The 26,632-nt window shown below is 42.0% G+C and overlaps 1 protein-coding gene across 1 annotated transcript in view; it reads left to right on the top strand.

Moving 5' to 3' along the window:
- Positions 1 to 26,632, top strand: part of ATP8B4 (ATPase phospholipid transporting 8B4 (putative)) — a 3,619,152-nt gene that overhangs the window by 2,937,182 nt on the left and 655,338 nt on the right. Inside the window, exon 20 of the mRNA XM_086958264.1 lies at positions 5,137 to 5,284. Coding sequence (XP_086814390.1) covers positions 5,137 to 5,284 — 148 coding nt within the window. The remainder of the gene's footprint in view (positions 1 to 5,136; positions 5,285 to 26,632) is intronic.

Below are 26,632 nucleotides of genomic sequence, written 5' to 3' on the forward strand. Positions count from 1 at the left end.
ATTCCTTAACGCCCCACCCATCCTCCCCGTTCTGCGAACCAATATCTAGGATTAAGGTTCTTCCCTTTGAGGGCCCTAGTTTCATGGCACCAGTGTTGGTTTTTATCATGGCTCTGTGTTCCTGGCGCGGAAAAGCTGTGTATAAGAACTGACATCAGCGTGCAAGGGCGGCATCTAAGTACTCCGACGTCATCCCGGCGCCGACGACGGATGCGGAGCCGCAGACGACACTAACCGATGTACAGGGGAACTGCTACGCAAAACTTTCCGGATTCAGTCTGACGCCTGGGGATATTCTAAGGTAAGGAATCTAACACGAACTACTGTTTCTTACAGATATATCGTTACCAAAGGTAAGAAACTTGTGCTTTAGCTGTCATTGAGACACTCTCTTCTCCAATACAACTACTCACACACCACCTCACTTACCTGTATACTCACTCAAACAGCTACTCACTCACACATACAGTAATTTACACACACAGTTACTCACTCATACATCAATTCAGACACCTGCTCCCTCACCCATACCGTTATTCACACAGCCACTCACTTGCCCATACAGTCACTGACACACCCACCCACTCACCAACATAGTTACTCACACACCCACTCACTCACCCACACAGCTGCTCAGATACCTACTTATGCACCCATGTAGCCACTCCAATATCCACTCACACACCCATACAGCCACTCACACACCCATATTAGCCACTCACACACCCATACAACCACTGACACACCTACAGCCCTAGTCAGAAATCCACTCACTCACTCATACAGTCAGTCATGCAGTCCCTCACACACCCATACAGCCACTCACTTACCGAGTCACACACTGATACTGACAGTCATACACCCACTCAGATCACTCATGTTAAAGATAGTTTCACTCATTAGTAGTACAACTAGTACACTAATCTATTTTTTGTAGTATGTTAGTATATATGTTTCACAGTATGTTAGTATATATGTTTCACACCCATAAACTCTTACACACACTTGCACACACTTGATGAGGTCATCAGAGATATCATTTGAGATGTCATGAGTGATGTCACTGTCCATGTCATGAGTGATGTAATATGTGAGGTCATAAGCAGTGAATTGTGGGGCCGTAAGTTATAGTTAGCTCAGGTAATTATAGCAGCTGAATTTCACTGGATTTGTATGAGTGAAGTCTGAGCCTAACTATAACGTCCTGTAACTACCTACTGGCGGTCGCCAGTAGGTAGTTATAGTTAGGATTTTTTTCAATTTTGTTAAATCTCAAAATTCTATTTGGAATACCTTTGGCGCCGGTTGACGAATCTGCCTGCAAATTTCCTCAAAATGGCCTCGCGGCGCCCCGGTCCTTCCCTGAAAGTTTGGGGGGGATTCGTCAAGCTGGGGCCGAGATATAAGGGGGTCCCAAAACTTGTTTTCTCCAGGTTAATTTCCATAGGGCGGTCGACCTCACTTTTAGCCCGAACGGCTGAATGGTTTTCAACCAAACTTGGCAAAATTGTAGGGACTGGTAGCCCGATGTGCCTTTGCTATGTCTCAAGATATGTGCTTCAGTGGATTTTGAGTAATTTAGGTTAGAAAAAATATATATATCTATAGGCGCGCCCCGGTGCACGGACCAGGGAGCACACCGGGCGCGACACGCGACTTGCGCGCGGAAAGCTGATTGGCTCTCGGGTGTCTGTAAACATTCTAAACAGTCCGGAGCGGCCGCCATCTTGTCTCTCGGTAAAATCGAGACACAAGAGGTGGCAAAAATAAAGGGGGGGATTGACCATAAGGGGGCAGGGTGAGTGATGTCACTGACCATGTCATGAGTGATGTAATATGTGATGTCATCAGCAGTGCATTACACGCGCAAGTTATAGTGAGTCCAACTAACTATAACGTGGGAATTTCAATGGTTTTATGTCAGTAAAATTTCCAGCTAACTATAACTGGTGTGAAACCTCTGTTTTTTTCTGTGAATTTAATAGGTTTTTTAAATGCTAATTCCTAACTATGTCCCCAGATTCAAGCGGAAGAAACACGGTGGCCTCAGGTTTTCTTTCTTAGCCCCGTCTTTTTGGAACACCTTACCTCTTTCTCTTAGGTTGCCCTCCCCCTACACCACATTCAGATCCTCCCTCAAAACTCACCTTTTCACTGTAGCTTATTACTAGCCGTCATTCTGTGTTATGCTATCTTCTGTCTCTCCTCCCTGCTCCCTCTGTATAGCGCCAAGAAACCTAATGGTGTTAGCGCGCTCAATAAGCTAATTTAACATAACATAACATAACTATAACAGGTGTGAAACCTATGGTTTTTTCAGTGAATATATAAATATATATATATATATATATATATATATATATATATATATATATATATCCCCACAAAAATGGTTGCCCCTGTGAGGATTGTGAGGGCTGCAGTAGTGTCAGTGATAGACTTTCATTAAGAAAAAAACCTCTGGTTCAATCCGTTTCAAGCATTCCGCCCTTCTTCAAGAGTCACCAATATCTCGGAAGAACAGCTACTAGTGCCATAAAACCCCTGCCCTAGCTTTATAGTCCCACCCCATTGGGCGTGTCATATCTAATTCACACATGCTTCCAGTGCAATGTGGTATTGGCAGTTCAACATTCTAAACATTCAAAACCCAGTGGGTGTTAACGTTCTCCTTTATTTTGAAAAATCATAACCGCAGTGGGTGGAGAAAGTTAAAAGCAAGTGTGTTGCAATATCGCGCTCCTCATAATGGAACAGTCACGTTCCCTTTGCGCCGGCCTCAACGTCCTTCGAGAGCCAGGGATCCTCAATGTAGTGGCGGGCCTTCCTCGCGGCTGAGCAAGGCCGCTACGTACCTACAAAATGTTTGCCTCTGTGATGATCGCCTTCCGGAGTGCACACTCCTATTGTGAGGGCTGCAGCAGTGTCGGTGATAGACTTTCATCCAAAATAAAACTCCTGCGCAATGCGTTTCAAGCATTCTGCTCTTGTTCACGAGCCACCAACATCTTGGAAGAACAGCTACCAGTGCCATGAAACTCCAGCCCTAGTTTTATAGTCCCGCCCCAGTGGGTGCGTCTTATCACTAATTCACACATGCCTCCAGTGCATTGTGGTATTGGCAGTTCACGAAATACAATGCTAAACATTCAAACCGCAGTGGGTGGTAGCATTCTCCTTTATTTTCTAAAAACATAGCAACAGTGGGTGGAGAAAATTAAAACCAAGACTGTTGCAATATCACGCTCCTCATAATGGAACACTCATGTTCCCTTTGTGCGGGCCTCAACGTTCTTCGAGAACCAGCGATCCTCAATGTAGTGGCAGGCCATCCTCGCTGCTGAGCAAGGCTGTTATGTATCCACAAAAAAGGTTGCCCCTGTGAGTATGGCCTCCCGGAGTACTCACTCCTATTGTGAGGGCTGCAGCAGTGTCGGTGATAGACTTTCATCCAAAAGAAAACTCTGGCTTAACACGTTTCAAGCATTCCGCTCTTGTTCACGAGCCACCAACATCTCAGAAAAACAGCTCCCAGTGCCATGATACCCCTGTCCAACTTTTATTGTCCCGCCCCAGTGGACACGTTTTATCACTAATTCCCACATGCCTCCAGTGCATTGTGGTACTGGCGGTTCACGAAACACAATACTAAGCATTCAAACCCCAGTGGGTGGTAGCGTTCTCCTTTATTTTGTAAAAACATAACCACAGTGGGTGTAGAAAGTTTAAACCAAGTCAGAGCACAACCCATGTTTGTAGGAGAGCATTACATTCAAAGACTGGTGTCTTCTTAACTGTTCATCAAACAGCATGGTACTTTAGGTGTCACACCCTCGGAAGTGTGTCATTGGCCTCAGGAGCCAACAAGTATTTGCAATGCCATAAGTCTCACATTTACAAGACATTGAGCTATTGGCATTGTAATTAACAATTGCTTAAATTCTCACAAATGTGAGACCTTTTCAATTGCAAATATTTTTGTTTCCCGGTGCCCCATGCCATGCTTGCACGTGAATAGAGGCCACAACCCAAGCCGTGTCTAAAGAAAGGGGCGCAACCGCCATTAAAGTGAAAGCGTGTTATGGGGTGTTTTTACCTCAAAAGCATTTGTTGGAAAAAGCGCCCAAACAGTGTTTTCATTTTAATGGCGGCTGCGCCATATTTTATTGATGCGGCTGGTCTAAAGAAAGGGGCATGTCCTCTATTAACGTGCAACTGCCGCCGGGCGCTTGGAGACAACCCCAAAAAATATTTCCAAAGCAATAGGTCTCGCATTTGCGAGAGTTTAAGTTATTGTCATTTACAATGCCAATAGCTCAAACTCTCATAAATGTGAAACCTATTACACTGCAAAGATGCGGCCGCCATTGTTCGGTCCATTGTCCGGGCTGAATGGCGTGCTGAATGTTGCAGGAAAGCATGTCTTGCCTGCAGTACCAGAAACTCATTAAAGAAAATAGTGCTTACAGACTAAATAAGACATTCCGTGTAAGAAGTAAAAGGGTCAGTCCTCATGGTAAGTTACAAATGAAGACAAGGCGGTACTAAGGAGGGACTAACCAGCCTATTTACAAATCAGAAGCCAGCATTTACAAAGGACAGTGACACACACCAATGAAAAATATGTGCGGAGCTTCAAGTCCGTACTCTAATGCAGCATGCCTCGCAGAGCAGCGCATGCACTGCGTAGGCTCGACCTAAAACACACATACTAGAGGCAAAATAGAATACATGCAGAGGATGATTATTTTCTGCCAGGAAGGATTTATTCAGTAAGGGTCTAGCACGCTGGCTAATCCTACTTTTCCCTGTACAATTTATTGTTTTATTAGAGTGTATCACTATGCAGTTAATAATTATGCTAGATTAAACTAACAATACAAGTTAGTTTAATCTATCATAAATGTTCGCTAAAATATATTTTGGACACTATCTTTATCAATAAATAATATTATATATAGGTGTATACTGACATTGTATTAATTTTCCAAGCTGAATTGTTTTTACTCGTATGCCATAAATTACATTAAAAATGTCATATGGGAACCTTTTCTTAACGCTAAATCAACAATGGATTTGTCCCCATCCTACCCTGGCAGTCAGTCTGTGAAATAGTTCTATAAATGTCTTCCACAGGAAAGCACAAGAGAGCCTATTTGGACAAGGCGTATGCCGAGAAAAAGGTCACGTATTTTTCAGAAAGCATCCAGGTGAAAAAGTCATAGCTGTTTCGGCGGAAAATGTCACTGGTGACTATGCACTCGTTGTTAACGGAGACAGTCTGGTAAGTTGTTTAGTGAAAAGTTCACTCCTGCTCCATACTTGTATACCTGTTTATAATTCTAGGATTGACTTGTGCAACTGCCATGACTGTCTAAAAGACTCCGGTGAAAGACAAGCATGGGAGGACCGCTGCATTCTTAGAACTAATTTGTAATTATTTTCAAAATGTTGGGCTGTGTCTATAGGGGAAATCAAGGTAACAGTCTTTTATGGCTATAGTGTGTATGTCTTGATGGAGAATGCCCCGTAGTAATATCAAATTAACACAAATCCAATGCTGCCTAATTAAATTTTGACCATCCGTATTGTTCCTAAAGAATGTGGTACTTGGGACTTTACTGCATCTTTAAAATGAAATAGAAGAATACTGTTTTTTTAGATGTAATGTTGTTTTGCCGACACTTAAAACTATGACCTTAAAAATAGTTACAAGATCCAAATAATTGTGCTAAAAATATATACTTGGATTTTCTTAATTTCAAAAAGCTTCACTGATGCCAAAACTATTTATATGAATTTAAAACGCGTTCCTTGTCATACATTAATAGTAGAGGAATACATGATAATTTAAATGTAGGCTTTCTTTAATGTTGTATGTAAAACCCATGTCGTTATTTCTTTTTTTTAGCACTCATATGGTTGGAACTGCAGTGTTTCTAAGCCTTCCCGGACCTTGCATCAGCCCCTTAGTTTCTTACCTTTTAACAGTGTCCTGATATCCTCTCTTTGACAAACTCTTCACCTTTGCGGTTCTCTTTTTCTCCATGGCTCTCTGCCCTGAGGAAGGTGTTAGCTACTTTGAAGCCCAACAAACACTGAAACATGCGTCAGCACATCTCAAGACAGGAGCCACGTAGTGGTGCATTTACCGCAGAAAGAAGAACTTGATTTACTTTAAAACTTTCAAATTATCTACTTTTATCCATAACATTTGAAGAAAATTAAATTTTTCAGAAGAAAATGTACATATTAGTGCTCTGTGATTAATATAGGAGATATATACTCACCATATTCTGTTAATTAGAAACCATTTCTCTACCAGTACACAACTTTTTTCCTCCCATATATTTTTTATTTTTGACACCACTACTAGTGGTGTCAGTGGTTACTGCTTGTTATTGCTACCTTTTATTGGTTTGTCTTGATAGTTTGGTTAATGTATGGTCATGATTGAAGTAGGACTGATTTAATGAGTGAATGTTGTGTATTATGACTTGTTTTTGTAGGTTTTAAATTCTTGTTCAGATCCATCCACCAGGGAGGGGGGATATGGGTGTGACATTCTATTGTATATGTGGCTTTACTTTGAAAAGGATTTGCTGGTGCCCTTTAATTTATCCTTTTTGACATATTCAAAATACTTATATATTTAATTTTTTTTAAATTCAAAAGAAATTTATTGATGCAGATAAAACAAAAATATACATAATAAGGCAATAATAGTGGTAATAAAAACATACAGCAAAGCATAAAAATTCAATAATGAGGAGATAAGCAATATAAAACAAGCAAATATAACTGGCACTGAATGAAGTATATAGTAATAAAATACGGAAAGAGAAATTTGTAATAGAAAAAACTAAATATTTTAATAACAAAAAGCAGAATAAAAGCATAGAGGAAATTATGGAGGTTTAGTTACTTCTTGTTGCGATGGGTTTGGAGATAGGGAACGCCTAGCACTCATATAAAAAAATAATGTGACTGGATCCCATAATGCTTTTCTCTTTGGGGCTAGAATCAGTGGGTAAATAAAAGTTGTATCTAGTCTATGATTGTAACATACGGCATACCACCATGCTTGGTATGATAAGTTAGTAAAGTCTTTCCAAAATGTGGTAATTTGTTGAAAAGCCACTGCTAATAATAAATCAATTATTTTTATATTGAAGGTGCAATGATCCCAAATAGGAGAATTACTACCTAGGAAAATGTGGGAGATAGAGAAAGGATGCTTAGAAGAAAAAATTGTATTTATTTGAGACCATACCTGAACCCAAAAAGTGTGAACTAGGGGGCAGTGGAAAAGTAAGTGGAATAGATCTGCATGTGGTGAGGAGCAGGTCCAGCATGTGTCTGAAGTATCTGGATGTCTTTTGCTTGGAACAAGTGGAGATAAGAAAAGTCAATTATAAATAAAAAATAATGTTTGAGTAGTGTTTGCAGCTCTAGAAGATTTATGAATCTTCAACCAAACACTATTCCATACCTTAATAAGCCAAGTAATAGCTAGATCTACTTCCCAAGCTTCTTCTGTCTTAGTTTTATCACGTGTTGGAGATGGGGCTTGAAGAAGTGCATAAATCTGTGAAGCACTAGTACCTTTAAGTAGTGAGGATCGTAAAGCAGACATAGTAGGAAGCTCCTGACTCGTAGAAGACGGGAAAGCCGTGTATGTATTACGAGCAAGTTCAAGTGCCTGTGTTATTAACGGGTATTTACTACAAAAAGAGGAAGGAAAAAGGAATGTAGTAGCAGCTAGTGAATAAGAAATAATCTGATTTTGATGGTACAATTGATGTACCCAGATAAGGCCTCTTCTTCTCCAAGATTTCCCAAAAATCGGTTTGTTATTGACCAAGATGGAAGTATTATGCCAGATAAGATGTTCAAAGAAGGAAGTGACAAGAGGGGGTCGGAAGAATTTTCGAAGTATGTTTAAGAATAGGAGTAGATAAGGATTTTGGCTTTGGGGAAAACAAAAGATATTCCTTGAATGAATAAGGAGATATAAAAGACTGTTCTAGGGTTAGCCAGAGAGGGGAAGGAGAGGTGGATTCGGAAATCCATCGCAATGCTTTATTTAAGAGAAAAGATTTATGATGTAGAAAAAAATCTGGAAAATTGACCCCCCTTCCGTCTTAGGACGTATCAATTTAGATATAGACATGCAAGATTTTGTATGACCCCAAAGAAAAAGAGATAACAAGGAATTGAGTTTCTTGAAGTATTTTAAAGGAATAGAAAAAGGGATGTTAGAAATGGTTTAGAGAATTATGGGGGTGAGCATCATTTTAATCGTATCTAATCTACCCTACCAGGAAAGATAAAGAGGATGCCATTTTGTGGTAAGGGAGGTTATCTTTTGTATACAATCCTCCATACAACGATTAACTGTACCCGAAAGTGAAGATGTAAAATGAAGGCCCAAATATTTAATTGAGTCGGGATTCCATGCAAAGCTCGAGTCAGTAAAATCAATTTTGTAGGTAAATTTAGTAAGGGGTAAAATTTCACATTTGTCCTTATTTAATTTATAACCAGAGACTTGTGTAAAAGAATAAATCTCATCCAAAAACCACAGGAAGGGAAGAATTATGTTTAGATAAAAACAGTAGCACATCATCAGCTTAAGCTGCCATTTTAATTGTAGATTGTTGAAATGTGAATCTATGAATATCCTTGTTTTGACGAATGCGTATTAAAAAAGGTTCTAAGGCGAGATTAAACAAAAAAGGGGAAAGTGGGCAATTCAGTCGAACCCCTCTACCAAGAGAAAAGTAAGAAGATATGCCACCATTAGCCGAAATTGCCGCTCGTGGGTGAGAATACAAGATTGAAATTAGAGTCGTGATTTTTGGACAAAACCAAACCGCTTCAGAGTCTGAAAAAGATACGACCATTCGACCGTATCAAAAGATTTTTCAGCATCTAAAGCTATGGCTGCGAGAGGATGAGAAGAATGTGAGGTTTTAGAGAGTATATTTAAAAATAATCTAGTGTTGTCGGTGAGTAATCTACCCTTAACAAAGCCAGATTGTTCCTTCCCTAAAAGGTCAGGCACATATGATTCTAGACGAAGGGATAACGCTTTGGAGAAGATCTTATAATCAATATTAACTAGCGATATACGGCGATAATTTTTACAATATTGCGTATCTTGCCAGGTTTAGGAAGAATGCAAATAAGAGCGTCCAAAAATGATCCAGAAGCGTTTCCAGATCGAGAAAAGGGGGGGGGGAGAGTATGCAGTTTGGGTATAAGTAATTTTGAGAAGTGTGTAAAAAATTCAACCGTGAAGCCATCCGGGCCCGGAGCCTTTCCAGCTTTGAGCGAATTCAGAGCAAGAAGAAGTTCTTTATGTTATGTTATGTTATGTTAAGTAGTTTTATATAGCGCATGGCTACCCCAGCAACGGGGCGTCCCAGCGCTCACGGACATGTGACATGCCGGCAGTGTATAGAGGAAGAGAGTGATGACAGCATCCGCTGCTTGGGCTAATCAGATGGAAGAAAATAGCCAGGTTTTAATTAGTTTGCGGAAAAGCTGATGATTTGTGGTGGACCGTGCTTGAAGTGGAATAGAATTCCAAAGAATTGGATTCCAATTGAGAAAGATCCGGACGATTATCAGAATGGAATGTAACACCAGCCAGGTATTGGGAAATGGAGTGGTCAGAAGAGTTTGTTTCGGGGGAATATAATTTTTTATAGAAATGAAGAAATTCTTGTAAAATCTCCTCATCTCTATGCTTCAGTAGAGAATCATGACCGAAAATGGATTCTATATTAATTTTCTTTTGTTTTACTTTTAAATAATTGGCCAATAATTTGCCAGCCTTGTTTTGACCACCATAGAACTTGGAGCCAGGTCTTAATAACAAATTTGAAGCATTATTCGTGGAGTCTTTACTGAATTAGAATTTAGTAGCAATGAGTTCAGTTAGTCAATCCTTGGATTTAGAAGTATAATAAGAGTGTTCTAATTATTTAATTTTGGATAAAAGATCCTTAGTTATCCGTTGTGCTTTTTTCCGCTTCCGAGAAACATATCCAATAATGAAGTCTCTAGCAGAAACCTTAAAAGCATCCCAAACAACAGAAAAGGAAATATCATCAGTTTGATTTAACAAAAAATATTCATGAAAGAACGAAGTAAAGGAAGAAAGGAAATCTGAATCAAGAAGGAGGGAGTTGTTAAATCTCCATTTCCGAGTGGAAGAAGATTTTTGTAAGACATCCAAATTTCTAGAAACTGGTGCATGATCAGAAATCAGAATAGAACCATTGTCTGAAGCAAGTAGGGATTGAGATAGATGATGTGAGAAAGAAATAATCCAATCGTGATTGAGTGTGGTGGGGTGGAGAAAAAAATGAGTATTCTTGCAGGGTGGGATTGCAAAGTTTCCAAGCATCAACAAGTTTTTGTTGTTTACTCAGTTGGATAAATGATTTATGAGATTTGTGAGGTATGTATGCATTCACTGGAGGAGTGTCTATCTAAAAATGGGTCATACACTTCATTACAATCGCCTACAAGAATAAAGTTGTCTTCATAGTATTGTGTAATAAGTGGAGCCAAAAAAGTCCAAAAAGCGGCATCACCAGTAGTTGAGTCATAGATGTTTAGGAGGGAAATGGGGACATTATCTAATGTGAATTTTACCAAAACCCATCTACCTAATTGGTCCACAGAACTTGTTATCAACTTGATAGAGAGAGATTTCCGGAATAAAATGACTACCCCATTTCTCTTGCCATCACCTGGAGAAAAGAAAACCTCTCCCACCCAATTCCTCTTCAGTTTAACGGATTCCTCAGCCGAGAGATGTGACTCCTGAACACAAGCAATATCTGCATTAAGTTTGGCTAGGTGTGTTAATACTCTCTGTCTTTTGATAGGTGAGTGCAAACCTCTAACATTCCAGGATATGATTTTTAAAGGCATTTAAAAAAGTGAGAAGAATTCAGCAAAAGCCAGTTAACAAATAATTGGATAAGGCAAGAGCCAATAATGCATATATAAAAATCAGAAAGGTACATCAAATACCAATTAGAAAACATCCAAAAGGAACATAAACACATTTTTAATAATAGCCAGCTGTATGCTAAAGCAAAAAGTTGAAAATGGAAGAAGATCGAAAGAGAAAGGATAAAAAAGGATGAGAGGAACGAGAAAAGAGTATTGAAAAAAGAAAAAACTTGAAATGCATTGTGATGGAAAAAAGAGAAGAAAAAAGAAAAGAAAAAAAGAGGAGATGAATTTATGGAAAAGAGGATAAGAAGCAAAAAAGAAAAATAGTAGGATGACAAAAGGGCTGAAGCATAAGAGAGAGAAGAGAAGAAATGCTGAAATAAAACAGAATGAAAAAATTATTTGTTAACTTACATAACATCGGAAACATACAGGAGAGTGGGAGGATGGAGGCCACATAGAACAATGACGGATCCCAGGCTCTGGAGGGGAAGCGGGAGGGGGAGACGATCCTAACGAACTCCAAGAACAATAGAACAATATGGAAGGATGAAACATGCAGGAAAGACATCTGTTTGGAAGAAATAGAAAAAAAAACTGTGTATGATAACAGTAATAACTGAAAAAACTTATTAAGTTTACAACAGAGAAGAACAATATAAGTCGCAATCAAAAGGAACTTCAAGGAAAACAACATGGATGTAACACCATCATCTAATTAAAAAAAAGAAAATTATTTCGAACTTGATGTTGAAGCTGTAGCCAATGTAGCAACACTGTGTGAATAAAGAAAACTCTTCAACTTTAGTGGATCATCATAAGTTGTAGTTTTGTTGTTGAAAGTCACTTTGAATAGGCAAGGGTGGAACAGCCCATAACGTGCTCCCAATGAACAAAGCTGTGGTCGCAAAGACCAAAACTCCTTACGTCGGTCTGCCGTGGATTTAGCATAATCCTGTGAGAAGAAGAGGGTACTATCAGACCAAGTAATGCGTGTCATGGCTCTAGCTGCTGATAAAATCGTAAGTAGGTCAGTATATTCAAGAAAGCAGATGATGACACTTCTCGGTCGTTTAACAGCAGAAGTACACAATGCATTAGAAGGCGGCCCTAGACGATGTGCTCTCTGAATTTTAAGATTGGTGCTTTCTGGTAATTGCAGGAGCTTTGGCAAAAAAGATTTAAAGAAAGCAATGAGGTCAGAGCCTTCTGAATTTTCCGCAAGGCCATAAATGCGGAGGTTATTCCGTCTATTTCTGTTTTCTACGTTTTCAATTTGTTTGTGAAGAGCTGATACTTGTGCGCATAATGGGTCCACCTTAGACACAGAAGAAGTGAGAGACTCAACATTTTGCTCCAACAGAGTAACACGGTCCTCCACAGTGCACCATTTCTCCGAAAGCAATTGGAGAGTGGTTTTGGTTTCTTCAATAAAAGTACGCAAGGCCCTAATCTCTTCCAATATAATGTCCATTGTTACCGAAGTAGGTTGTTTGGGAGGAGAAGTAGGGTCTTTTTTTAGTCTTTTAATGGAGCCTTTGTGAGGACGTGAAGTTGGTGGAGCCGAGGATGCTGAGGAGCTTTTGGAAGAGGTATCCTGTGAAGCATCCATTGCGAGGCACTGATAACGAGAACTCGTGTGGATTAGAAAGTTGCGTGAAGTTGGGGATGGTTTATGCAAGTCCTTATGTATTCCCCCCATAGAGGAGAAAAAATTATTAAGGTGAGAAAACTGGAAGAGAGGTATCACACTCACAAAATATAGTAAAACAAAGAAGAATATTATGATCCAAAAGCTAGATATCTATATGTACTACATAGGACAATAGAGATATGTATAAAACACAGCAATAGAAGTTATAGGGCAAATTCCAAGCAAAAGTACCACATAACCAGAGTCATTGAATTAAAAAAACAGGATAAACCAATGCAATTAGGCAATGTAAATACATAGCATAAGACGTGTACTCGTATGAGGCATAAACAGGCATAAAAACAAAATGAAGTGCAGCACCATACCAATATGATAATAATGCACACTTAAATATATCATGTGACTACTGATGACTAAAAGAGAAAAATCTTCAATCAAAACGACCTTTGTAGAATGCAGAAAAGGGCATTGTGGAATTGTTCAATATATTTAGGAGAAGTTCTGGTGTAGCAATTGAGGAGATGAGGAAAAATAAAGATAATGAGTGGAAAGTCTTGCCATATGTAAATGAGAGCGCAGATAGACAGAATGCTGAAGGCTCCTTAGCACTAAGCAGAAAATAAAGGTATGGCCACTAGAGAAAGAAGTAGAAAACACATCCAAACTTGAAGAGCAAATGTCCTCTAAAACAAGCTATTTGTACAAAAAGTCCATTCCAGGTAGCGTTTACGTGGAGAATGCTGAATGAATGTCAGCAGAGGAGAATATCAACAGCAGACACGTTCGAAAATGAAAGTCGGCATTTTATCTCCGTGAGGAGAAGTTAATTGCGCAGCATAAATCAACCGCTAGGAGTAGAGCTCCGTCGGTGGTTCTAAAATTGCGGCCGCGTTTCTGTGGACCGGCGCTCCACTCACTTGGGCAGGAAAGCTTGACCCGAGGCTTCGGCAGTCACCCAGAGGACTCCAACAACGCCCCTAGGGTTCCCGCATCACCTCCCGTGCTTCCGTCCTGGAATGCGAGAGAAGGAGTATCGCTAGGACTGCCACCACCTGCGCCTCCCAGAGAGAACTACGGAGGAGCCACCATCGTCTTTGGGCGCTGGCCCTTATATATTTAATTTAAATAAACAAAAAATGGTTCAATTTTCAATAAAACTCTTTTTCATAAAGCATTTCTGATATTCTTTCCATTCTTTTTCACTTTGGGCCCAGTGGCAAATCTCTAAACCCCTTCCTGAGGGTCTTTTTGTGTTGTTAGTTTATCCTGAGATGCTGCACGCTCACTTTGGATCGCAGGGAGGTGACATTTATTCCCGTCTCCATTAGGGTTTAGTTTATTGTCTGATTTTCCAGAGCCCACTGCCTGTATTCATTATTGGGATCCCTCCTCTGTTTTTTGTAGCAGATAAAAGGTCACCCTGCGATGTTTCGGCGCAATGGATTGAATGGAATTATCAATGTGGAGATGTATGAGGCAATCTTTGAGCGCTTTCAATAGTGACATAATAGTGTCTTTTTGTCATTTCTATACAGCTTATTCTCTGTCCCAGCCAAACCTAGTGCCTTATTTTTCCCTCAAAAAAATCCCACTGGGTTTGGGCTCCCAACAGTAAGGCCAAGGCACTGACCAATAGAAAACTGAACAATTGCCAATACTGTTCTATTAAAGCCTTCTCTTTTGACAACACATTTGATTTGAACTCAATGTGGGTGTGAGACTTATACTGCACTCTGAATTAATCACTTAGTTAATTTTCACTTTGAATACATTTGTTGGTTACATTTCACCACATTTACATTTTCAACATCTACAATACAAATACAACAACATTTTGATAAAACATTGAGTTATACATATGTGTTGTCAAAAGAGAAGGATTTAATAGAACAGTATTGGCAATTGTTCAGTTTTCTATCTCTTATTTTTCCCTCAGTCATGGAGGAATACACAGAGGAAGAATCCCTGCAGTTGCTTTCCCTTGTGATGAATTTTGTGATGCATTCGATGGATCCATTCATCAGGCAGTGGCAGAAGCGATGGGACCCTTCGAGCGCTGCATAATGCAATTTGCTTACGCTTGCCAGGCTGATAGACCCCAATGCGCTGAGAAGCGCAAAAGCACCGCAAGCATGGACGTTGGACGTGCATTTGAGAGGTTGAAGAGGGCATTTTTAGTGAGGCCAGTGGTAGGGAGACAGGATACCACCCCAGACATCCCAGAGACCCCTGAGTTCGTGCAAGATGAGGAAGAGGAGTCCTTGGTGGACTCGGCTGACGAGACAGGCTCCTCTAGACCCTGCCGCCCCATAGTGTCCCTGTCAGGCACAACCAAGGAATCAGAGGAGCTCTCTGACATGTTAGTTCCGGAGGCCTTGATCCACCCACAAACTTCGGAGTGGACACCCTCTCCAAAGGTCTAGGCGTCCGTTGCAGGAACGCTGCGGATACCACTGGAAAAAGAGATACGGGATTGCCTCTGAGCAGAGTGCACTCACCCTGCCCTTCCAGGCACAGTAGCAACCTCACCAGAGGTAGATCCAAAAATGGCCACCTTTTTACAGAAGTATGTGAGGGACCCAAAGAATGGGATAAATAGATCCTGGAAATCCTGCCAGGATATTACTGGCCCAGTTACAAAAATCCTCGAGTTGGCGGAGGAGGCCAAACTGGCGGGTACCCCTTTGTCCCCAGAGAGAATTTCCAGTTGGGCACTGCATGCAATAGTTTTTTTGGGGACTGCTAAATGCACCCTTTCTACTGAGAGGAGATGCTCCTTCCTCCTTAAAGTGGATCCCAAGCTTAGGGACATGGCTTCTTTGGAGGCGGGCACATTAGCGCAGGGTGGACTTTTTGGAGACCCATTCATCAAAAAGTTGATGAAATTCGTTTCAACATTTAGGTCCTTAGATAAGGTGCAGTCATCGATCAAAAAGGTTTTCCACCTTAGAGTTTTTTTCGGGCTAGTTATGACAGAGGGTGTTTGATCGGCCGTTTTTACACACAAGGCCATCAAAGGGGCGCCAAGAAAGCCACAGACTCAGGACAGCAGGAATTCTTCCAGTCCCAACGAGGTTTCAGAGGCTGTGGAGGCAGAGGAACAGCCAGAGGCCAACCTTTAGCCACAGCAGGTGAGCCTTTCGGCTTTTCACCATCTCAGGGTTAGGGGCAGGTTGGCATTTTTTCAAAGAAACTGGAGAGGCTTGGGTACTTCAAACCGTCAAAGATTTCCAAATCGAGTTTTACGGCACTCCTGTTCAGGCCACCCTACCCATACTGCTGGTTTTTGCACAGGGCCAAGCCTCGCTAATAGACAAGGAGGTGGTGGACATATTGCGATTGTGACTTCCCTTTTGCACCGCAGGGGTTTTCTCAGCAAAATTTTTCTCGTCATCAAGACGGACGTAGGACAGCGACCAGTAATAAACTTGAAAGAATTCAGTCAGTGGCTTGTATACCGCCACTTCAAGATGGAAGGAATCCCTCTTTTGCTGGACCTCCTGCAACCCAACGATTGAATGGTCCATCTGGATCTGAAGGACGCGTACTTAGTGGTAACTGTTTCTTCCCTGCACAGGCGTATCCCGTAGTTTCAATGGAGGAAGCAAGTTTACGAATTTGCAACTCATCCCTTTGATCTCTCGTCAGCCCTGTGGTGTTTCACAAAGGTTCTCAAACCGTTGGTGGAGACACTACGGGCCAGGTGTGCGCGGCTCATCATCTACTTGGGCGATATCTTGCTCTTAGAGCAATGTCCTTTGCTCCTCTCGAACTGTTTGCAGGAAACAGTGGATCTCCTCCAGAATCTGGGGTCCGTGATAAATGACAATAAGTCTCTAATGACCCCTTCCAGACAGGTGACATTCTTGGGGTTTACCATATATTCGGTGACCCTCACTCTGAGTCTTCCAATGTGGAAGATGACCAAGATCCACAGGGAACTGAAGAGGATGTTAGCTCGCTCTTCCTATTCGCTGAGGCATATAGCCAGATTAGTGGGTCTTCTCGCCTCTTCGATTCAATCAATCTTCCCTGGACCACTCCATTTCAGGGCATTGCAACTTCTGAAGGCTTCTCACCTCCGCAAGGGCCTTTAATATTCAGACCAAGTTTCCATTACAGAGGAGGTCCGCATGGAAATGAAGTGGTGGCTAGACCACATGGAAGCCTGGAATGCCAGAGCTATTTTCGGGTGCGATCCAGACTTGGTAATAGAGTCAGACGCCAGCAAGTCGGGGTGGGGAGCCCATTTCAGAGAGTCCTTTACTGGAGGAAAGTGGTCTGCCGACGAAGGCCAGCTCCACATCAATTGCCTAGAATTGATGGTAGGCTCCTTCGCGATCCAGTGCTGCACGAAGGACAAAGTGTCCTGCAGCATGCTGTTGAAGATGGACAACATCTCGGCAGTGCGTTACATCAACCACCTAGGGGAACGAAGTCCAAGGCATTGGCAGATTTGGCCAAGGAACTTTTGCCTTTCTCACAATATCTCTGTAAAGGCAGAGTACCTTCCGGGAGTTTTCATCGTGGTGGCATATTGGTGTTCCAGGAGTTGGTCGGACCTGAGTTTGTGGCAGCTGCACCCACGGATGTTTCGGAGACTTCACGATATGTGGGACCCATTCTCCGTAGATCTTTTTGCGTCCTGGTTGGATCACCAACTTCCAAAATTGTTCAGCTGGAAGCCGGATCCTCTCGCAGCTGCGACAGATGCTTTTCTCCAGAATTGGTCGGCGGAAGCGGGGTATGCCTTTCCATTGTTTGCTATGATAATGAGACTCACAGCTCATATCAGCAGACAACAGGCAAAGGTAGTGTTGTTCACACCTTAGTGAAGGTCTCAAGTGTGGTTTGCAGTTCTTCTGCAACTTTCCTGGGATTCTCCATTCCCCACCCACTAGTCCAGCGAGGGAGAATGCCTCTAGTGGCCTGGCGGATTTCAGGCATCGCTGGAGAGTCTCTGCCCTTTCCAATGAGGCTTAAAACCTGCTGGGAGCAGCGTGGGCATGTAGCATGAATAAAAGATACAGATCAGCTTGGTCAAGATGGGTCAGTTGGTGCTTTCGGAATGATCAGAATCCCATGGGGTGCAAAGTGGTAGCAGTTATGAACTTCTTGGAATCCCTGGCGGCTCAGGGACTAGCATACTGCGCGGTCGGGGAACACCCATTGGTCTGCAAGTTGATGAGGGGTATACGTCTCACGCTCCCTCCAGAACCCAGATACTCGTCGCTTAGGGACGTTAATAAGGTGTTGCATCTATTCCAATCTTGGCAACCCAATAAGTACCTGTCCCATAAAGAGCTATCAGTGAAGTCAACAATGCTTTTGTGTCTGGTTTCTTGCGGTAGAGTATCGGATGTTAGGGCACTGGACATTTCAGGTTGAGTTTTCACTCCGCATGGAGTTGCATTCCATGTTGTCAGCAAGACTAAGTCAGACTCCAGAGTTATATCTTACCCAGCGTTCGATAGTTCCCCCAAACCTTTTTTCGAACGAACTTCTGAGGGAGGCAGAGGCGTCTCGGTCACCGCGAATATCTTGACGTGGGCGTATTCTAGACAACAAACATCCAAATTGCACTGCAGCCCTGACTAAGGAGAGTGAAGTTAAGATACGCAGCGGCCCCGTTTCACTACCGCGTCTCCCTGAAATAACCAACGGCTTCGACCTACTGCCTTATCATTCTTAATAACCAACAGACATAAAAGCTACACGAACTAACGGCTTTTACCAATCGCTACGGTACACTATGATGAGAACGGCGGTGAACGCTTGAGGTTATCCTCCCCTTTTTAAAAAGAGACGACGAAGAGTAGATGTAGGTGGAGATAAGATGGATGCAGTGAACACTGTGTAAACAGTTATCACATACCGACCCCGGAACTTAAAGGGAAGGTGCCTTACTCCCTACATCAACTTCGAATCTTTCTGATCATACCATATTTTAGAAAAAGTGGCTGAATATCCATTTGTCCTGATGAAGACAAAAGACTTTGTCGAAACGCGTTGACGCACAGCCCTATTCTCCATAACCAGAGAATATAATTGAAAGACAGAATCTTTTTTATATATACTGTGATGATTCTTTAATATATTTGAAAAAAGCCACAAGCTTTAAGAAAAATCTTTTTATTGTGTAATTTGTCAATTATATGTATCTATTCATCTTTTATATTTATATTAAAAATTATCTTTTTTGACATCATTCCAGTTCATTGCATTAATTATTATTTTTTACTATCTTTGTGTATATAAATATGTCTACATAATTAGCCAGCTTTTGTACTTCAAGTCTGCCTGGGTATATGCTTTTACATAAAAATTGTTGTCCCTGACCCAGGAGTCTTATCCATATCAGGGGGTCCTTGATACCTACAAAATATCCCCCAAACCTTGTGTCATCTGATGCCTCAAAGAGTATGAGACTATGACAGAGGAGACTCACCCTCCTAGGGAGCGCCAATTAAGAAAGCCCTTCAAAGCGGTTACACCACCAACTATTGCCCGTTGGATCCGATGGGTGATGCAGGAAGCAGTTCGATGCTCATTCGGTTCGTGAAGCTATGGCTTTAAAAGCTTTCTCCCTGGGGTCAGGTTGGAAGATTTTTGAATGCTGCAGACTGGTCTTCAGACTTGATGTTCAAGAGATTCTACTTTAAACCAGTTGTGGACATGGTGTCGCTGGTGGTGGATAAGCTTTGAACGAGCATAATCCTCGCCTCTGGTTCTTACATAGAATGAAATTTTCCTAGTAAGCATTACGGAAAGTTTCAATTCTATTAAGGACACGAAGGCAAGGATTATTCCCACCCAAGGCTCTGAAGGTTTCCTTTTCCTGTCCAGTACTGTTACAAGAGCGTACCCATCAGGGTGGAAGCCTGCCGTATGGTATAAGTATATATATTTTTTTTATTGCTTATATTGTTAAGGAAAACAGAGCCTTGTATTGTTCATGGTGAGAGATCCTCACTTTAGGTTAAAGAGTAAAGTTGAGATTGCTTTTGAGAGTACTGAGATCAGAGTCATGGGTTGTTGTTCTCTTCCACGTCTGAACGTTTCCAAGAATGATTTTTATTTATTTATTTATTGATATATATTTATGAAGCGCCCAAATCACCCCATTAGTTATCTCCGCGCTAAGACAGCCAAAGTTAACCAAGGAGGGACAATTAGAACAGTGACGTTTTCAATAGCTTTCTGAACGCCAGATAGTCCGTGCATTGACGCAAGTGTATGGGGAGTTCATTCCAGTAGCATGGGGCCAGGTGGTGAAAGCTTTGCCACCTAAGCTGGGTTTTTTGAAACGCGGAACTTGGAGCAGTGCTTTAGCTCCCGAGCGAAGCGGTCTAGAAGGAACATAGCTAACGAATTTGTCATCTAGGTAGCTGGGGCCTAGGTTGTTTAACAACATGTATACAAGACAGCAGATCTTAAATTTGATCCTCTTACACACTATTAACCAGTGAAGTTTTTGAATTAGAGCGAGTGATGCAGTTCTGGGGGGGCATTGGTCACCAGGCGGGCCTCGGTGTTCTGGACAACCTGCAATTTTGTTATGGGGCTTTCATTCGCTGAAATAAGCAGGGCATTGCAATAATCCAGACGGTTTAGGACTAAAGCCTGAATCAAGGTATTTCGATTGGATAGTGGCACAAAAGGGAAATCTCTTCTGAGTAGACTAAGGCTGCGTAAACAGGCTCCAGTGGTGGAGGTGGTATGCTCCCCCAATGTGAGTTTGTGGTCTAATCGCACTCCTAGGTTTTTTAACCATCTGTTTTGGACTTGGGGCATGACCAAGTACCTCTGGCCACCAGCCAGGGGACCACTTCACAGTTGCTTCACCAAACAGCATAATCTGTGACTTTGTTGAAGAAAGTTTCCTTTCATCCAATCCGCCATGACCTTCATACCCTCTGAAAAGGTGGCCTGAATGCTGGTGTTGGTTTTGTCAAAGGAGAGCAGAAGTTGGGTGTCATCAGCGTAGGATATAGGAATAAATCCCAAGTTCCTCAATAGTCTCGCCAAGGGAGTAATTTACATTATAATATATGTTAAACAAGGTAGGGCTCAAACATGAGCCCTGTGGTAATCCCTTGGTCATGCTGGTGGTCTGTGAGTGAAAGGGACCCAGGTTAATGGTCTGAGTTCTGTGAGACAGTAAGTTAGCCATCCACTTCAAGGCATTCCCTTTCAGGCCTATGTCTCCGAGTCTCCTAAGTTGAGTCTGGTGGGAGATGGTGTTAAATGCTGGGGATAGCCAAAAACGAGGAATTTCTAGCCCACAAGTTTCACTGGAGCCCAAGAAAGGGATCCTAGTATTAACAAACACACACCGGAGTGGACCAGGACAGATGTCCAAAAATAATTCAACAATAGAATTATTAATCAAAATAGATAGTCATTTTTTTATTTTCATATTTGCAAAAGACATTTCATCAACTTTTCGCTGAATAAATATATAGCAAAAAACAGTATTCAATATAAAGTTAATACAATGGTCATGTCCCACACAATGTTCAAATACCACAATCATGCGATCATACATTCCAGATCTCACCATCATTCATCCAACTCAACACATTAACATCACATCAACAAGTGCATCAGAATGGTAAAACTGCCACATGAGGATCGGAGGACAGATTCACAGTAGTCATCGAAGGGGTAGGGGGAGACCCAATCCAGCTACCCACAACAATTACAATGCCAACGTGCGTTTCGGTGTCTGGCCCCAGCCGGGGCTAAACCTTCATCAGGGCGAGGATGGACAAGTGGTGTGGGACGCCACACCTGATACTCCGAAGCAGGGAAGAAGGCTGAGTTTCCTACATGTAGTTCAAACTCTGAGGAGGGTAAATACAACTCCAGAATGGACCAGCAGGGTCCAAGTCGGCCCTTATCACGAGTTTGAAATAGCTGTCCGCAAGGTAGAAGAAAATAGTCAGGGCTGCCACTCCTAGGAATATAGTTCAGACAACGCTGCCTGGAATTGGGATTAGTTATCCGCCACTGCAGTAAAACTTAAGTATATCTCAATCTCCAGGTAGCGTACCGATAAAAAACTTCCTGCAGGCTCTTGCGAAAACCGCCTTCCCGAGTTTGAATGCTGCGGATAGGTCAAGCAGCACCAAGAGTACTCCTTGACCTTTGTCCAACAGCATCCTAATGTCGTCTGTAACTGCCACCAACACAGACTCTGTGCTGTATCTGGGTCGGAATCCAGATTGAGAGGAATCCAAGCAGTTCAAGGATTCAACGAAATCGGACAAGAGCTTGTTAATGTGTTTTTCCAGGAGTTTGCTATGTAAGGGAAGTAGCTAAATGGGGAGGTAGTTGGTTACATCTTCCATGGAAATTTTAGGATTTTTCCTAATTGGAAGAATCTGAGCGACTTTCCATTCCAGTGGGAGAATGCCTTCCTTCATGGAGATATTTAGGAGAGAGCAGTTAGGGCTGGCTAGTTGTTTTGATAATGTGGCAGCTGTTTTTGCAGGAATGAGATACAATGGGGACCCTGATTTGACAATTTTTAATTGAGATTCAGTCTCCTCAGTTGTATGTGTCGGGAAATGTTCCAAAGTATGGGAGATGGGAATAGCTGATGGGAGGTCATACTTAGGGCCAGTGTGAGAGTTCTTAGCTGAGGTTATTTTATTATAGATCATATTAATATTCTGGGTTAGATGACTAGCTATGTTGTCGCACAATGTTTGAGATGGGGCAGCTTCAATCTCGCAGGCCTTGGGGTTGGTGAATATTTTTAAAATCTGGTAGAGAGTTCTCGGTGTACTCCCTGCTTGTTCAAGTAGGAATGCGATGTGCGTTTTGCAAGCGTTTTTCAGGTTTTTGTGGTACTGTGTCAGCGCATACTTGAATCTTTCTTTATTTAGTATGTCATGTGAGCTGCGCCACTGAAGTTCAAGTTTTTTACACTGACTTTTTTTTTAGGTGAAGGGTGGCAGAATACCACTGCGTCTGGCGGTGTTTAATGGTCGTGGGGCACTGTTTCAGGGTTGCTAAGCTGTCCATAGCAGATAGCAAGCTGGTATTAAAGAAGACTAGGCGCCCCACTAAACAATCGGTTTCAGAGATTTGTGGAGGAATAAAAGCAGTTTGAAAATGTGCCATTGTCTGTAACTTTTTTCAAGTAGTGTTTGTGTACAGTCTTTGCTTTTGGACCGTTAGTACGGAACTCGATCATGGAATGGTCTGATCATGTCAAGGGGTACGTTGCCCCGTAATAAATGTTGGGGGAGTTTGTTAGAATTATATCCAACATGTGTTCTGCCTGATGAATGGGCTCATCCTTTATTTTTGTTAGGTTGAGTGTGGACAGGTCTGTCAGAATGGTGGCCACATCTAGGTTATCAGGGTTTTCACTATGCACGTTAAAATCACTGAGAAGTAAGAAATTCCTGGCTGAGATTACATGTGGGGAGATGAATTCCATGAGCTGTGAAGTGGTGTTAGAGAGATTTGTCCTGGGGGGCGATATACCAAAGCTCCTTTCCAAATGAGGCGTTGGTGTAAATCGATTTTAAAAACTGGAATCTCCATCTGGTCATTGCAAATTTGATCTAAGATGGAAATGTTAATAGGGTCTGCGTAAAGAATGGCTATTCTTCCTCCGGTCCTGTGCGGTCTAACTAGTGTTTGTATGTGTTAACCATCTGGAAGTGCTACTGCAATTGCGGGGATGGAGCAAGGTTTAGTCCGGGTTTCTGTCAGGAGCCCTATATGAGGATGTTTGGAGGAGAGTAGGTCCCATATGTTAACTGCGTGTTTTGGCAAAGACCTAACATTACCCAAAAAGCAGTTCCATCTTTCGCTGCTGTGAGTCATTGGAGAGCACCTCCTGTCGATGGCACAGTAAGGTGTTTTAATTCCCTGCTCAGTAGCGATAGAGTCACTCTGTGGCTGTACTGATTGTATACTTTGGAATTTACAGAATTTACATGAAAACGGACCTACTACTTCTGTGGGTATAGCGCATATCTTGTTTGCTAACCGTTTAGTGGAATAGTCGTTTTTAATCTTGATCAACTCCTGACTGGTATAGTTGTGAGAAGCATTCGTCTCATTTGTTGGATTTAGGGAATAACTGGTAGGGGTTCCTGCTCCTGGCGACGTCCAGGCACAGACGGGCTTGCCTTAGGCCCTCCTTCGACATGCAAGGATTCAGTGTTCGCAGTCAAGAAAGAGGAGTTGACACAGGAAGCACACGCCTTTGCGGATACTGGAGACGACCTATTGGTGGACTGTGCATGACCTCACTGAAGCACCATGGGAGTGCTAGTTTTTTGTTAGAAAAAGCTAAAGTTAAAATGTAAAGACTGCTGGAAGGAGGAATAAAGAAAGTTACAGCATAATCCTTGCCTCCATGTCGTCAATAGAATTGAAACTTTCTGTCATGCCTACTAGGAATTGTTTATTCTCTACAGTCATTGTGCAGCGCTTTGAAACCCATTTACGCTATAAAGACAATTTCTAAATAAATGTTGTGGGACAAACATTATGGATGCAAAGTGCTACTAGATATGGATGAGAGTGTACAGGTTTCGAGGGGCTAGATTTGCCTTTTTTGTCACCTGTTGGTGACAGCACCCACCTCCCCTTTCGGCCACAGAACAGAGGGCACACCTGTCTGAGCCATAAGCCAAGCTCAGAATGTTTCCAAAGCGGACAAAGTGCTCTGTGGGACGTATTCGCCCACTCCACCCCTTTTAGCCAGCAGAACTTTGCATCCCGGGACTTGTACTTTCATGTTTCCTATTCTGAGCATGGGCTTCAAAAAACTAAGGAGGCATGCACATTAAACAACAGCAATGGCTAGGGTGTCTTGCCAGTAGGCCACCAGGACCGAGTGCTTCCAGCTCCCATAGTGTGAGGCAGCAGACGGTGCGTGCAGCTGCTGTAGCTAAAGCAACCCCTTAGCCCTTGAGGTTAATTATCATTAATTTTATTAAGTAGATTGAAGTGGCAGCCACGAGTGGAAACAAGGGTCCTGTGAACTATGGCTATTCAGGAAGCACATTTGGTTAGTGCTATGCTAAGGCGGATTTACTCAAGCAATCTGAAGGCTTCTCTCACAGGGATTCTAATTGGCAGTAATTTACTATTCAGCAAACATTATATATTATTTGAAGCTACATTCATAAAATGCTTAATGCCATTAATCGGGTGAAATGTATAAAACAGCTACTGTATTTTTATTAATATGTTCCCTTAAATGAATTTAAAAGTGACGGATTTTGGAAGGGCTGATGCAAAGGTGTCTGAATAGTATCGACGAGAGCAGCGCATATCAGATGTTTCTGTCGCTGCCTGCTGAGGTGTTCGCTCATGTTGTTTCTTGGTTATTTGGAATATCCAATGCTTGCTGGTGCATGCGTCCCAGTGGTGCTGTGAGGAATGAGTTTTGGCATAGCACGCTCACGTGGTGGTACCTCAATCAAGTGAACAGGCACCCAAGGCCTGTGAAAGAGCTGCCTGTGTTCAACTGTTGACTGTGTTTAGTGCACGCGTTAATTGCAAACCACCGAAAATTGCATTACTGGCAAAAGGCCCAGTATGTTTCACAGTATTAAGGTACAAGCAGTAATTCATACAACCAATCGTATGCAGGCGGAACTCCGCGGATTTCCGTGGAGTGTATATGTAACTCTGAGGAATTCTGCGGAGTACCACTCTGCCCCCCCCAGTGAATAACCAACCAATCACATATTGCTTTGTTTCCTAATGTTATTTCTTATTTCTTATGTTACTTTACACATGTTGTCCGACTGGTTAGAAAAAGAAATAGAATGTTTTAATACTCTTATGCAGCAACTAGCTGAAACTGTAAAACAAGTGAACCCTAAGGAAAGCCTTAAAGGGGTCCCCCATCACTTTCTCTGGTTAAATCGTGAAATAAACGCTCTTGTCAGGGAACAATATTTGGATCATATTTCTGAAAGACATTACAGAGACTTTCCAAGAAGGAGGAACCGGATGAAGGCTTCGTGAAGAAAGGAGTATCAAGATCCATTCTGGATAAAACTTAGGGAAGCAGTTTTAAAAGGCCAGACAAGAATCTTTTGTACTCTTTTTGTGGGGGGAGGTGGAGCTAGAGTTAGATGCATTTCTGTCGCTATTGAAGAACTTAAATGGGTCAGTTTTATCCAGGGACTCTACCCAGAAAACAAGGATGCTACCAAGAATTTTATATTAAACGACAATTCTACTCTGTATGGACTGCCCCCTAAAAAGGCATAAACTAGTAATTAGGGGAATGTGTCCTTAGGCGGCAATGGGCCCCGATGAAATACCAGTTACTGTTCTAAAATAAAATAATCCTCTTTGGAGTAACATTCTCTGCCCTGTTTTCAAATGTTGTTATGAAAGAAAAATATCCTCCAAAACCCACTTGGCAGGGGAGTATCATACTTCCCCTATTTAAGAAAGGAGACCGTAAAGTACCAGAAAATTATCGTCAGATTGCAATTTTTGATGCAGTGGGTAAAGTCTTTGCTAAATGCCTACCGACCCAGATTAGTTAATGGGCAGAAGTTCATAAAATCATTCATATGAAACAAACTGGGTTCAAGGCGTAGCATGGAATGATTGATAATATGACTGCCCTACATGTATTAAATGAAAAATATGTTACAGTTAGTTCGGAAAACGTATACACCGCTTTTATTGGCTTCTCCACAGCATTTGATAAAGTAGATCATCCTTTGCTATGGAGTAAGCTTACAAATTTGGGTATGCTGAGTATCTACTTAGAGTTAGTTCGCACCCTCCAATCTGATACTTGGTGTACTTGCCCCCTGCTCTTGCCCCTATATATTTCAGATCTCATTTGGCCCAAATATGAGGACATTTCCCCGATAATTGGGGATAGTCAATTGTGTGCTTATTCTACACAGACAACATAATACTTTTTGGTCTATCCCCTAAGGGTTCATTAGGCAGCTTGCAGGCCCTCTTAAAGTTTGATGAGGCTCACCACCTAAA

The sequence above is a fragment of the Lissotriton vulgaris genome, chromosome 2_1, assembly GCF_964263255.1.
Source record: "Lissotriton vulgaris chromosome 2_1, aLisVul1.2, whole genome shotgun sequence".
NCBI classification, from domain to species: domain Eukaryota; kingdom Metazoa; phylum Chordata; class Amphibia; order Caudata; family Salamandridae; genus Lissotriton; species Lissotriton vulgaris.